The 14,311-nt window shown below is 42.4% G+C and overlaps 1 protein-coding gene and 1 pseudogene across 2 annotated transcripts; both read left to right on the top strand.

Annotated features, from left to right (window-relative positions):
* Positions 1 to 2,720: 2,720 nt before the first annotated feature.
* LOC145407854 (transmembrane protein 222) lies at positions 2,721 to 13,971 on the top strand. 2 transcript variants are annotated; one of them, XM_080278709.1, is made up of 5 exons: positions 2,721 to 2,765; positions 6,740 to 6,877; positions 8,269 to 8,479; positions 11,047 to 11,177; positions 11,678 to 13,971. In XM_080278709.1, the coding sequence occupies exons 2-5, from the start codon at positions 6,768 to 6,770 to the stop codon at positions 11,754 to 11,756; spliced, it is 531 nt and encodes a 176-aa protein (XP_080134835.1). In that variant the 5' UTR covers positions 2,721 to 2,765; positions 6,740 to 6,767; the 3' UTR covers positions 11,757 to 13,971. The 2 variants fall into 2 exon arrangements, with proteins under 2 accessions (XP_080134835.1, XP_080134836.1); XM_080278710.1 differs by having other exon boundaries at positions 2,727 to 2,765; positions 6,768 to 6,877.
* Positions 5,811 to 5,930, top strand: LOC145407959 (5S ribosomal RNA; annotated as a pseudogene).
* Positions 13,972 to 14,311: the final 340 nt, after the last annotated feature.

The following is a 14,311-nucleotide window of genomic DNA, read 5'->3' on the forward strand; positions in this document are numbered from 1 at the left end:
GCAACCTTGAAACACAGTGAAATTGCTGCATTGGCTACTTTATGCCTAAGCAGTGGCAGCAAACCAGTTCCTCCCTGCCCTATTCAAGAAGCCGTAAATGTTATTAAACTTACCGGTACCAAACCTATCCAAACTAAAGGTATCTGTTATGCTAGGTGTTCTTTGGTCGACCTCCTGTCCTTAGAACACTAGCTACTGAGCCAGGGTTCTCTTTTTGAGACCGAAACTAGAATCTACAACAAGAGGAACAGGACATTAAAACTCAGCTGACCAACGTTACATGTATACTGCCTTAGTTACAATCAGTACAGTACAATGACAATAGTATACAGAGGCAGGTTAAGGAGGACACAATCAGGCTAATAGACTCTGGTCCAGGCTGTTGGGGGTTTCAGCGGCTTATAGATGGCACCCGGGCGTGGGAGGTAGCATGTCAGGTGTGCCTTCCCGTAGGAGGCACGGGACTACTGCTGGGGGCGATGTCATCCAGACAGGGCTACTGGTAAGCGTGGAGGGAGGCCCTCTCCTGATGGGGCCTTGACAGAGAAGGCGGCCCTCTGGACTGGGGCCAAACAGGGCCAGCAGGTGGGCTTGCCTCTGCTTCTGGAGAAGGACTGACTGCAGGTGGGGCTGGGGAGGTCAGGCCCTAGAGTCCTAGGGGTGCCCCTGGGTGTCTGGGGGCTGCGTTCTCTGCAGGGTCAGGCCGCCGTCAGAGCTGCCTGCGGTGCACCTTCCTCATGGAGTCCATCAGCGGACGGCGTCGTCCAGGGGCTAGCTGCAGGGCACGAATCCCCAGACTTGAGATGGGCCCTCACCACAGCTCCCCTAGTTGCAGCTCCTCTGGGGGGCTGCACCTGTTGGGAGAGAGAGAAAAGCATCTCACTCAGCCTCTGGATGGGTGGTGGGCCGAGCCAGGGACTTCCTCCAAGGGGGTAGTCTTAAGAACGGTGGACAAAGGGCATACAGTGGCCGTCCCTTCCTTCCCGGTGCATACAGTGGCCGTCACCGAGGGTCCACAGGCCCTAGAGACAACAGCTGACGAGAGGACAGTGGCCGTCTCTTCCTTCCCGGTGCATACAGTGGCTGTCACCACAGTGCTGCTCCCTAAGGAGGTGGCAGACGAAGGGCATGCAGTCGCTGTCCCTTCCTTCCTGGTGTGTACAGTGGCCGTCACTGCAGGTTTGCCTCTCTCTGGGTTACCAGCCGAAGTGCGTAAAGTGGCCGTCACTTCCTTCCCGATGCGTATAGTGGCCGTCACCGAGGGGCTGTTGGGGGCAACAGCTGAAGGGCACACAGTGGCCGTCCCTTCCTTCCCGGCGCGTACAGTGGCCGTCACCACGGTGCTGCTTGAGACTGTACTAGGACAAATCCCACCCTGATTCTGGCAAGGGCTGGCCCAGCTGTCATGCAGTCTGCCGGGAATGCATTCCTACTGCTGAGGGGAAAAGGGGAGCAGGGTCGTGGGGAACCTAGGCCCGTATCACCCATGCATTGAGCTCTCCCTATGCGCCTCCCTATGGTCTCCTCCTGGGGTGGGTGTGGGGCCATGGGTCCTTCCTGGGGTGGGTGTTGTGACACTCCTCCCTGGGCTTCCCGTGGGGTTGGGCATTTAGTATCCTTATTAAATCAGTAGGAAAGGAAAGTCGAGAGTTATGAAAACAATTTCGGTTCTCATGGACAGGACCATGTGTGTGGGGGGCTTCTTGACTGGTGGGTAATCTCTGTTATGCATTTGCAAATGGTTTGCCTCTCTTTTTTTATCTTTTTTTGATGGCCTACCCTTCTATGACCGTTATTTTACTGGGTTCCACATTGTGTACTTGTAAAGTAATACGGCACCTCTTACAGGAATACGGCGTCTGGCTATAGATAGGTTAATGGGAAACTTGTGCCTCTCAAGGCTAATTTACTAGCCCATTCCTGCTTCCCCGCTCACAATTCCTTCACCTATTATTATGAAATTACGCCCTAGCATATGAATACTGGATTATCTTACCTGTGATGTTGTAGCTGTCATGCCCCAATATTCTCCAAACCTTAATCTAGGTTGTGTTCAGCAGAGCTTCTTGTACAAAACTATGGCCCAGTGTCCTTCCAATGCATACTGCTTAGGGCCTCGCGTAACGTGAGGCCCTAAGCAGTCTGCTCTCCAGCATACGATGTAAGCCACGTCATATGCAAAGAGCTGTCTAGATTTTCTGGTAAAATCAACCGTGTACCGCACAACTCGTTTAGGAGAGCGCAAAACAGGACGATTCCCCGTCACTGGGCGATTCCCCGCCATTCTATAAATATACCTAATGTTAATGAACACCGTAATCATTAATTTTCATAGGGAACTATCAAGGTCTATGTCCATTGAATACCGTTAACATATGGAAATGTAGCCTATAAGCTTCACGTCCGCCCAACTGTAATCGACTCAATTATATTCAGATGTCACATACAGCTGCCTTAACATTTTACTGACGTTACAATCTCCTGAATTTATTTTAATACGACTCTGAAGAGGTAAGCGTATATATGCTTCTCAATTGATTGCATCCATGTCTACAGTCTCCCTGTTACATTTGTTATAACAACAATCGACCAAAATCACACTTATATAATTATTTAGTTGCATATAATTGACGGGGAATCATCCTGGAGGCGAATAGACCTGTCGAGTGTTGGCTTGATTTTGTTGTGACGGGGAATCGTCTTCATGGGGAATTGTCCCGGAACCAGGCAGGTGACGCAGGAAACAATAACAAAAACAATAATTAGTGAGTATAGAAGTACTAGATGACTTAACAGGACATACCTTTATGGGATCATTAAAATAAGTGCCATGTGAAATAATTGTGTTCATAACTTTATATCTAAAGTAAGCATACCAATATAAAACAAAGGTGATTTGAAACCATCTGAATGACACAGCTTCAGCCCTAATACACTTTGTAGCCATGCTATCTTATGGATTAGTTGAATATACCAGGCATTTTATATTTGAAACCATGTTGTTAGGAAAATGCCAAAACTGCATAATAATAAATAGAAAGTCATTGTTTTGTTGGATGGTGGTGGCGACGATCATCCACTCACTTGATGTAGTGCTGCCTACATCTTCCTTGACCTTTATCATTCATTTTTTGTGTCTGCCCTTCTCCCTACCTATTTGTCCCATTGTTCCTGTCACTATTATAAACTTCTTTCCTTTTCAAGTGGCATTACAATGACTAGCCAAATGGTTTTCTCTAAGCCAACAAAAAACCATTTACAGTGTTGGGTAGTAACCATATAACCAACACATGCATATTCCCTACGTGTTAACAAGTGGGTTGGCAGAGGATTAGTGCCCCTCCCCATAAAACAACTCAGAGGCAAACAGCCACCCTTATGGGGTTATGGTATCTGGCTATAGATACAGAGGTCACAGTTTTCATGTCAGCTAACTTAGCTGATTTGATTAATGTCCAGTGTAGGAGAGTGTATGTGAGTGAGGTGGAGGGGGGAGAGGGAGGGGGGGGCCAAGGATGAGATGGAGGGATGGAGTGGAGAGGTATATAAGAGAGGGAGGTTTGAGCTGGGAGCAGGGCAGTGAAATGGTGGGGGACAGGATGACATGGAGGTGATTTGTTTGTGGCCACCCCTTACAGGATTAAGGCATCTGGCAATAGATAGATAGAGAATTATCATAGGGCTGGATTTTAAAAGTTGGGGAAGTATGTAATTTTGAAGATGTTCATTGTACAACCTTGTCAGTTTTACGTGCAAACCATAACACATGGCTGCTGGTCTCATGAGGATTTAAGGTTGATTTGGCTCCATAGTCGGTCTGTCATTAATCATTTCATCCATACTGACCTAATGTAATGAGATAACCTAACCTGACATGAGCTAATGTACAGTTACTTAACTTAGCCTAACTAACCAGAATGATTTGGGCACAACTCGGTTTCAGGCCCAAATCAGCTTTAATGCCTCCTGCAGGATGCCACTGTTGGTGTCAGCAAATCCAACTTAGTTCTCCTTGTTATATAAGTTTATGAACACAGAATTTGGATTTCATACATGAATTATACAATTATGAGAATTAATCCCCCATCATAAAATTTTTATCTTTAGTTAGTGGGAGCTCTCCTGCAGTTTGTCAGATTTTTTAACCTTTTGGCCACAGTGGTTTTCTGTGAGCTAGAACTAAATGCTTGTACTAGGTTCTTAAGTCTTGACCAACATCCAACATCTCCATCAACATTACTTAGCTAATTTTTAATCTTCTTACTGCCTTAGTTGTATCTTGTTTCACTTATAAAGGCTCCAGCATCCTTGCATGTGTCATCTTTGGTCACCTAAAGGTGGCTGTCCACACAGCTTAATCTTTGGCAGCTTCTGTGTTTAGTCTTTTATCCCCAAGGTCACACTCCATGACCTCATCCCAAACCTTTTTTTGGTCTGCTTGTAGTTACCCTACCCTTAGCATTCACATCTCTCACTTTATGCCCTTATTTGTCATCCTGTGTCCTCATCACATGCCCACACTATCTTAGTCTACCCCTACAAGACTACCTTCAAGTCCCATTCTACCTCTCAACTCATTGTTTGGAATCTTAACCCCTTCCCCCGGGGCTGTCATTCAAGGGTGCTTGACACATCCATCAAATCGTCATCTGTGTGTGTTTGAGCTTACAGATATCCTCCTCCTTTCCTGCCAAGATCTCACTGCCTTACAGCATTACATTTCTAACACATCTTACAGACAAGGACCCCTTATCATGGAGGAAGAGCCCTCTCATTGTCAAAAGAGGCAATAGCTTCATGAACTTCTTTCTCTTGCCACTCCAGCACCACCTCCAACACATACCATGTCCCCTAAATAACAAAACTCCTCCATATTCTGGAGTCTCTCCAGCAAGGTCAGTCTTTACCCACCTCTCATTCCCTGCATGCACCCCTTTGCCAATTGCAAACACAAAATCAGCATTATTTTGCATCCTACCTCTAGTACCACTACATCTCTTATGCACCCACTTATCAGAAACATTGCACAAGATGGAGTTACTTCCCAAACCCTTATGGCAAACTGCACATGGCCACCCTCCTTCTGTTTTGACAATACTGTGACCACCCCAAATCATCACTTTTGTTTTATCCACATTTACCCTCAAACCCTTGTACCCCATTCCATCTCTCCACTTCATAAACCCTTTCTCTGTCTCCCTTTCATTCTCTGCAGTCAACACCAAGTCTTCAGCATAAAACACCTCCATTAAGAGTCATTCTTAAGTCACATAAAAGAGCTTCGACCACCATGATGAATGAGTAAGGACATAAAACTGACCCCTGATGCATGCTAGTATTAACAAAACTCATCACTCAAACCTTTGTTCACTCTCAAAATGGTGCCAGCACACTTGTACATTGCCATAACCACAATGACCAGTCACTCATCTGTCTCAGGTTTCTTATTTCTCACATCACCACCTCCCTGGGAACTCTCTCAAATGCTTTCTCCAAGTCAACAAAAACAAAGTACATCTCACTCTTCTTTCCTATGTATTTTTCCAATAAATACTGATGCAATAAATATTGCATCAGTGGTCCCTTTGTCTGGCGTAAACCCAAACTACATCTCATCAGTATTTGCTCTTGCCCTTATTATACCTCCCAGGACTTACTGCATTGCCTTTATTACCTGATACCAAAATTTATTTCCTAATAATATCCTCATTTCAGAACATTACCCTTCCCCTCATACACAGTGAGATTCATGCTCTTCAGCCAGCCATGTGGAACAACACACCCATGTATAATCAAATCAGTCATATTAAATCAGTAACTAAACCCACATTGAGTACACCGCTTCCCGACCGATCAGCGAAGTTAAGCAACGTTGGGTCTGGTTAGTACTTGGATGGGTGACCGCCTGGGAACACCAGATGCTGTTGGCATCCCTACGTGTCAAGTGGGGTTGGTGGAGGATTAGTGCCCCTCCCTGTAAAACAATTAACTATAAGCCCTTGGCCACCCCATGTGGGATACATGGCATCTGGCAATGGATGGATGGATGGAACTAAACCCACTTGTATATCTCCCGAGACCTTCAGCATCTCAGCTGTCAAACCAGAGACCTCTACCACCTTCTTCAACTGCATCCTGCCAATTGACCAGCTCACAGTAGCAACATCAGTCAGGGGTCAGGGCCATTTTGCCTTCCCAGCATCTCGCAACATTTCTAGACTGTCACACCCTTATGTTGTACAGTACCTTTATACTTATACAGTAACCAAGCTAAGGGACTGTAGCCTTCCTGATTGTTTAGGTGCTGTCATGGTATAGTTAATGGCAAATCTATTCACCCTGGAAAGAGAGATGTATGAATGAAGTCTTATTGCTGATGCACTCAAACATTGTTGCCTTTGTCCATTTCACTTTGTGCAGGCACCATATATATGCTAAAAATCTCAACTCTTTCATACTCACTTTCTGTAATCTATACCTAGCACTGTACTGTGTTTAACAGTTCTAAGCTCAGTGACTAACTGCTGTAAAGCTTCACCAGGTAAGCTATAGGTACTAGGAGACTCGTATCTTTTCATCTGATATTGTAGCTTCCTCTTTTATAACTGTGTGAAGTGTTGAGTGTTGTTTTGATGCCAAAATATGGGTGTCAGTGTTTTGAGTGTTATGGCGTTAGGTGTTGTAATACAGTATACACTGAAATTAGGATGTCAATGTTTTGAGTCTTCTTGTGCTCAAGGTTAAGGTTGTGAGATTATTTGATCTAGATGTCTGAAAGTGGCAGCCCTGAGGGGAGTCCAATTATCATCAGCAAGATGGACCCCACTCGACATCGCTATCCTTGCTGCATCGTCTGGACACCTCTCCCCCTTCTCACGTAAGTCAGTCTCTTTCTACACTGCCTTACATCTAATTCCATAGCCAACCTTATGTGTTTGTGCACATTTCACTTTATATTACATCGTGTCTGCCAACAGCATAAACTTACTGTTCGTAATAACTGCAGGGTTGACAGCTGCTGTACTTGAAGCATTGTCTTTACGCATTCCTTGTTTTCCATAGTTAAGCGCTCAGGTCATTCCACATTTCTGCATATTTGTCCACGGCATAAGAATATTTGCATTTGGTATCAACTGCAGATTAAGCAGCAACTAAAATATACTGCTTTAGTGAACTTAAAATGTATCATACTGCTGTAGCAGTATCACACATATAAAAGTAATTAAAATAGAAAAGCACTGTACATTTTCCCGTCGAAGTATGATCATAATTTCTGGTCAGTGCTACATACCACATATCCATTTCAGAAAAGCAGGAAATTATTTTGTACAGTACTACATTATCATTGTATTTCATACTGTGTCCAACACTTCATTAGCCACTTCAAGGTAATAGCTACATTAGGCTATTTGGTGTGTTGTTGAGTGAAGACGAAGGGGAGCTGCAAGGCTTGGTGGATGAATTTGAGAGAGTGTGTAAGAAACGGAATCTAAAGGTGAATGTAGGGAAGAGTAAAGTGATGGTCTTTGAGAGAGGTGAAGTTAGTGAATGTACAGTGAGGTTGGATGGTGAGGAATTGGAAAATGTGAGTACGTTTAAGTACTTGGGTAGTGTGATGAGTAGGGATGGAGGTTTGGAGGATGAAGTGCTTGAAAGGGTACAGCAGGGAAGAAAGGTTGCTGGTTCTTTGAAAGCAGTGATAAGAAACAGGGAAGTGAGCATGGAAGTGAAAAAGCTACTACATGACAGTATTGTGATACCCACTCTAACGTACGGAAGTGAAGCTTGGACATTGTTGGAAGGACACAAGTCAAGAGTGAGAGCAGTGGAAATGAGTTATTTAAGAGGAGCCTGTGGAGTCACGTGGAGAGACAGGTTGACGAATGAGGATATAAAGGAGCGTTGTGGTGTTGATGTGGATGTGATAGGAAGCGTTATGAGGAACACACTGAGGTGGTTTGGCCATGTGGAGAGGATGGAGGGTGAAAGACTGACGAAGAGAGTGTATGTGAGTGAGGTGGAGAGGGGAAGAGGGAGGGGGAGGCCGAGGATGAGATGGAGGGATGGGGTGGAGAGGTATATGAGAGAGGGGGGTGTGAGTTGGGAGCAGGGCAGTGAAATGGCAGGGGACAGGGCGACTTGGAGGCGATTTGTTTGTGGCCACCTCAAACGGGATTGAGGCGTCTGGCAATAGATAGATAGAAGTTTGTTAAGGAGAATGCATGTAATGTATTGTAATATTAATATGTTCTTTATGTATTTTTCCAGCTGGTTCATACCATTTATTGGCCACATGGGTATAGCTTACACTTCGGGTGTGATCCGAGACTTTGCTGGACCATACTTTGTCTCCGAGGACAACATGGCCTTTGGATGGCCGACAAAATACTGGCGCTTGGATCCGTACAGAGCACAGGGTGGCCCTAGTTCCTTTGACCGTAGCATTACACTGGCCTCAGAGGAGTACCAGGGCCGCATGGTTAGTTCACACCTCTCACTTGGCTCAGCTTTCCTGGATGAGGTTCTTCCATAGGCAGTCATGAAAATAAAAACTAAAACAGTTTAGTAAATAACATTTCGCCACCAACAGTGGAGACAGTTACAAAGAACAAATCCACACTAGCATCACTACCTACCATACAGTCATTACCATATCTCCCCTCCCAAAGCAAAGCCTATACCCACATGCACCTAAACAATAACTTGAATGGTTAGAAAAGATGTCTCTGGTTTCATTCTCCAAGACACCCTTGTTTCTGTCCTTGTTCAGACACGACTAGATAACATAAAAAATCTTACAGTTATCACATGTAGGCTACACTACGGTATGCAGCACTGCATGCAACATTATACATTACATGATAAAACATTTGTCAGATATTCACTGTCTTATATCTGTTTATCCATACCCAGATGCATTAATCCCATAAGGAGTGACTAAAAACAAATTACATCCATGCCTCCCTGTCCTCTGCCACCAGGTTGCTTTCTCTCCAACTCACACTGCCATCTCCCATATCTCATTGCTCTGTCCCTCCATCTCATCCTCAGTCACCCCCTTCACCTCACTCATAGATATTCATGCAGTGAAGCAAACAGAATAACACTGCAGATATGTAACTTGTGGTCCATCCAGGTGGAATGGTTCACCTGTCTAAGCCTGAGTTATGATGAGTCAGAGCAGATTTTGAGGGGATATTTGTTATATTGGTACTTACCCTCTTCAGCAGTGGTAGGCAGTGACAACCATCATCCATTCACTTGATGTAGTTTAGCTTACCTCTTCCTTCACCTTTGTCATTCTCTTTCTCTATCTGCCCTCCTCTCTTCATCTTTCTCACATCCTTCCTGTCACTCTTTGCTATTCTGATTTCCACTTCAAGTAGCTCTGTGATGAGTGACAAGTCTCATGGTTTCCTGTATTCCAGTGAACCATTTACAATGCTGGATGGTAACAGTATGACCAAATAACAGGGTGACATGAAGTCTACTGTTGTGCCTGTGTTAAGTGGGTGGCAAGGTGCTTAGAACATTAGTTTACTGCACGGGCATCTTAAGTCTTATCTCCACCACCCTTTCATTCTCTGCGATCATCGGGTTATCAACATACAACATCTCCCATAACCACTCTAACCATCCATTCCTCGATCTCAACTGTCCCACTTCACCACCTTCCAAGGGACTCTGTCAAAGGCCATGTCCAAATCAACAAAAACAAAGTACAGCCCCTTTTCTTTCCTCTGTATTTTTCTTGAAGCTTCTCAGACAATGAATATTGCATCAGTGGTTCCTTTGCTTGGCATAAACCCAAACTGCATCTCACCAATATTCACTCTTTCCCTTATGGTACCTTCTAGGTCTTTCCATTACCTTCATTATCTGGTCCAATAGTTATTTACTCTTTCCAGGGCAACACCCTCATATGCACATTTACAGTCAAGCTCTTCAGCCAGGCATCTGGAACAACACATGCATATAAAATCAAATTTATCAAATCAGTAACTAAACCCACTGCTGTATGGATAGGATTGGGTGGAAGGGAAACACTCTTATATCTCCTGAAGCCTTCAACATCTCGGCAGTCAACTCAGACACACATGCCACCTTCTCCAGTTTCATCCTGCCAATTGCCCTGCTCACAGTATCAATGTCAATCAAAGTCCATGGGCTAAAAAAGATGAAGAGGTTAACTTCAAATGTACAGTAGTTCAGTATATTCATTACAGATGCAACACACCAACCTGCTGTTGTTCACTAACACAACTCTGTACTTATTTATTTACTTATTTTTGTGTGTGCTAGTGAATGAAAGTGTCCTATGTAACTAAACCTTGTCAACACCTGCCTGTAATAATTTTGATGAGACTCTGGCATGAAACACTGGTATAATTTTAACTGTCATGTTATCCAGTACCATTGTTATTCAGATTTTAAATGGATGAATGATACTCATTTACTGTAATTATACTAATTTTTAGGATACAAATCAGATTGAAAAGTATAACCTTTAACATAATTTCATAATGTGGGTATATTTCTTGAACGGTGAAGTAAGGTGGAGCAGCCTGAGATTCTGACAAAGGTGTAGAGTTGGACCCTCATTAACAGCCACTCTTTTAGACCTACAGCAGCAAGGTGGTTACGAGGTGTTTAATCGACCTGATGGTATACTGTAAACTGTCTGTCTGTGGCCCATTTCAGAGGGCACAATGTAAATTCTCCTCCGTTAATGCATTCTTACACCTTTTTCTGGATCCTGCCCACTCGGTTTATCAGTGAGGATTACAGTGAAGATGACAATGATGATGACCTACCAGTCCTTTATTACCTGCCTTTGAAGTGCAGGGGCCTGAAGCAATTCTACCATATGATTAGAACATGTACAGCTGGAAGACTAGTCTGTGCATCCATCAGCAGTGCTCAACTGTAAAACCTCCAGTTATCTCTGCAAGTTTCACATCCATACACAATGCAATGCCATCACTGCTACCAATGAAACACAAGGGTACCAGGTATATAATTTGTAATGTACTGTATATCTTGCAGCACAATCTCTTCTGTGACAACTGCCACTCACACGTTGCCATGGCACTCAACCTGATGCGCTATGACAGTTCTGACTCTTGGAACATGGTCAAACTTTGCTTCCTCATGATCCTGCATGGGAAATATGTTAGGTAAGTTTTGCCTAAGTACAGCAGAGTTGGAGAGTATTGGATGCATTGAAGGCTGTGATTGGAGTGTTGTTGTTTTTGCTGTGGCCCAAGACTCATCTGGATGTTAACCAACCAGATTGCAGAAATCTGGCCTCCTCAATTGTGAGCTTACAGAGATCTTTTGTTGGGGTTATGTTGAAAGATTGTCATTGTTGTCAGATTACAGTGCATGTGCTCTGTGTATGTGGTGTGAGGGGCCTGCATTAAATTAAGGGTTGATTGATTGTTCACGAGTTGTTTTAAAAGTGCGTGAAAGTTACAAAACATGGGTAAAAGTACAAGGAATGGAGTTAAACAAATGTACATGTTTTACTGTCCTGCTTATTGAATTGAAAAATATCTGAGTGCATAGTAATGATGACCAGTTCCATTACTTTCTTTGTCTTAATGTAGTGTATCAAAGTGCCTATAAATGGAACAACTGTTTCTTGATATTTTATTATCATGTTTCTTCTCAACAGCTTTGGAGGGTTTTTGAAGACTTGGCTGCCCTTCAGCCTGGTGGCCGGGGCAGTCATTGCTCTAATTGTGCTCCTCTGAACACCATGCCAAACATCACTAAGAAATCATATTATCCCATCATCCGGTGGGTACAGTGGGGTTGTGTCTTACAAATGCACTGATACGGTATTGACAAGGTGAACATTCGCCAAGAATTAGACAATCAAAAGGAATGCTGTTTATGGGTCTTCAATCACAACCAGTACTAAGCAGTCTGGAATTCTTATGTGTTTAGACAAATATACTGTAGATCTGCCAGATAACATTAGTAGCAGCCATAACTTACATAAACTGACCTCTGTGCTGATGGTTATTTAATGTGAAGTGATATTGTGAGGATTTGCACTAACAGTATTGCTCTTTTGCTCCATTTTTGGTCGCTGAAAGCTTTGAATGAAGGCAAATATTCTGCACTATATTCTCCTGACCATTTTCTGCCAAAACCAATTTTTTTGGCAATACTTATAGAGTTGAGTGTGGACTTGGTAAATTCCTCCAACATGCACTTTTTATGATGTGATGATATTACAGCTGCTTTTTCCTACATTCAGGTGATCTCCAAAGGGCAATTCTTTTATACCAATAGGGACACAAAATTGGAGGAGAAATAAAAGGTATTTTCCCTTACTCTTGTACCATAAGAGACATTGAGACTGCTTGCAGCCCTGGTGTTGGACAACAAGTTTGCACACCATGTAGGGATCTAGCCCTTTATGTGCACCTCTTTGATGTGCAGAATTCAGTGTATGGGCAGTATCCTCTCTCATCCCAAGGAAAATTATGGCATAGTACTGTACAGTACCAGTCCCTCTTGGTTTGGGAGTTGAGATGCTGTGTTGTGGACCAGTCATTATCTTCTCTCATGTCTTTCATCACACTATGTTTTCACCCCATTCCTTTGCCACCTTTTTCATCTCCTTAACTTAGTTTGTTAATGTGTTTTGCCCATAAGTGGCAGGAATAACAGTGCAAGTCTTTAGTCAGAAATACATATATAGTAATTTAAAATTATCATATTTAAATATAAAAGTGTATAGCACTGAACTTCATGCTATATTTCAGTGGATGTAATGCAGTAAAATGTCTGTTAACACGTATTTCCTCCTACTCATTGAGCTCTGCATGTAGGCAAGGAAGTGCTGTATTTTACAGAAATCAGTAATGGCTATCACTGACTGAACTGATAAGTATTGTATGTAGAGTAACTTATACCTGTAAAAAAAAACAAAAAAAAAACATGTTTTTTACTTCTTTTTTTTTTCATAACTGATATAGATTACAGGCTCGGTATTGTTAAATGACTGTGATTTTTCTTCTCCAGATATAGGAAGGAATATTTCATTGTAGTTAGTGCTTACTCATGTAAATTGTATTGTATCAGATCATCTTTAGAGATTGTGTATAGGCAGTATTGCTAGCAGACAAGAAAAAAAAAAATCTGTATGTCCTAAAGACACTACAACAGATACAGTAGTAATATGACTGTATAGTACATAATGAATAGATAGATGCATCATTATTATTCCAAGTGCCAACTTTATAAACGATCGCATTATAGTGCCGGTATTTAAGATGAAAGATTTGGTTATAATGCTTTCTCCAAAGGAAGTATTTATTTTTTTGAACTATTTTTGCAGTGTTCAGAATTATTTTCTTTTCCTGTACATAATTTAAACTCATTCAGTACTTTGACATTTTTCTTGTATTCTGGGTACTTGGTAGATGATTACTAAAGTAGCTTATGGGAGACCTTTTATTCTGAAGCAGTCAGTGAAGGCTCTGCATACCTTTTATGTTCAAAAAGGCATTCCTAACTCCTGACCCTAATCATCTGGTAATGGCAGATAGAAAACATCATCAGAATGAAAGGGCAAACACTGATGAAGTGTATCGATTCAATAACCATATCTTTGAAACCTGATCCCTCCTCGCCTGTCCAGTGTTAATTCAAGACAACACATTTCGCATACAGATATGCTGTGTTATCATTGGATTTTCAGTTTGTGCAGTGACATTTTTACATTACTGTAAAATTATACATATGTATGTGTAATGTACTTATAGCCTTCAAGGATTTTATAGATAAAGTATACATGATATTAGTAATTCAGTTTAGATTCTTCTTGAGACCCTTTGGGCCATTTGGATCTAGATTATTATTTTTTTTTCTATTTTTTTTTTTTTTAAATTGAAAACTGGACCTTTTTCTTCATGCTATAAATTACTGCAAAATTATCACAACTGTAAGGCATAACTAAAAGTGAGGAAATAATATTCCTCGTATTTTTTTTTTTTTCCTACTTAAATTAATATAGAGATCATCATCATCATCATCATCAACATCATCATCATCTAATCATGTGTTTCCCCTTGAGTAGCATAGAAGCCCAGGACTAGGCAAGTTGGTGCTGACATTTAAGATGAGAGTGACCAGCCTTGTTCATCCGAGTGGCATTACGTGAGCAATAAACTTCAACTTTCCCACGGATATAACCTGCACAGGCTCAATCTGATTGGAGTGGCTTACTTACCCACTAAACCACCAGGCGCCATAATTTGGTTATATGGTTACCACCAAACATAGTAAATGGTGT

This window comes from Coenobita brevimanus, chromosome 74 (genome assembly GCF_032717465.1).
Source record: "Coenobita brevimanus isolate Jiangsu-jjx chromosome 74, ASM3271746v2, whole genome shotgun sequence".
NCBI classification, from domain to species: Eukaryota; Metazoa; Arthropoda; class Malacostraca; order Decapoda; family Coenobitidae; genus Coenobita; species Coenobita brevimanus.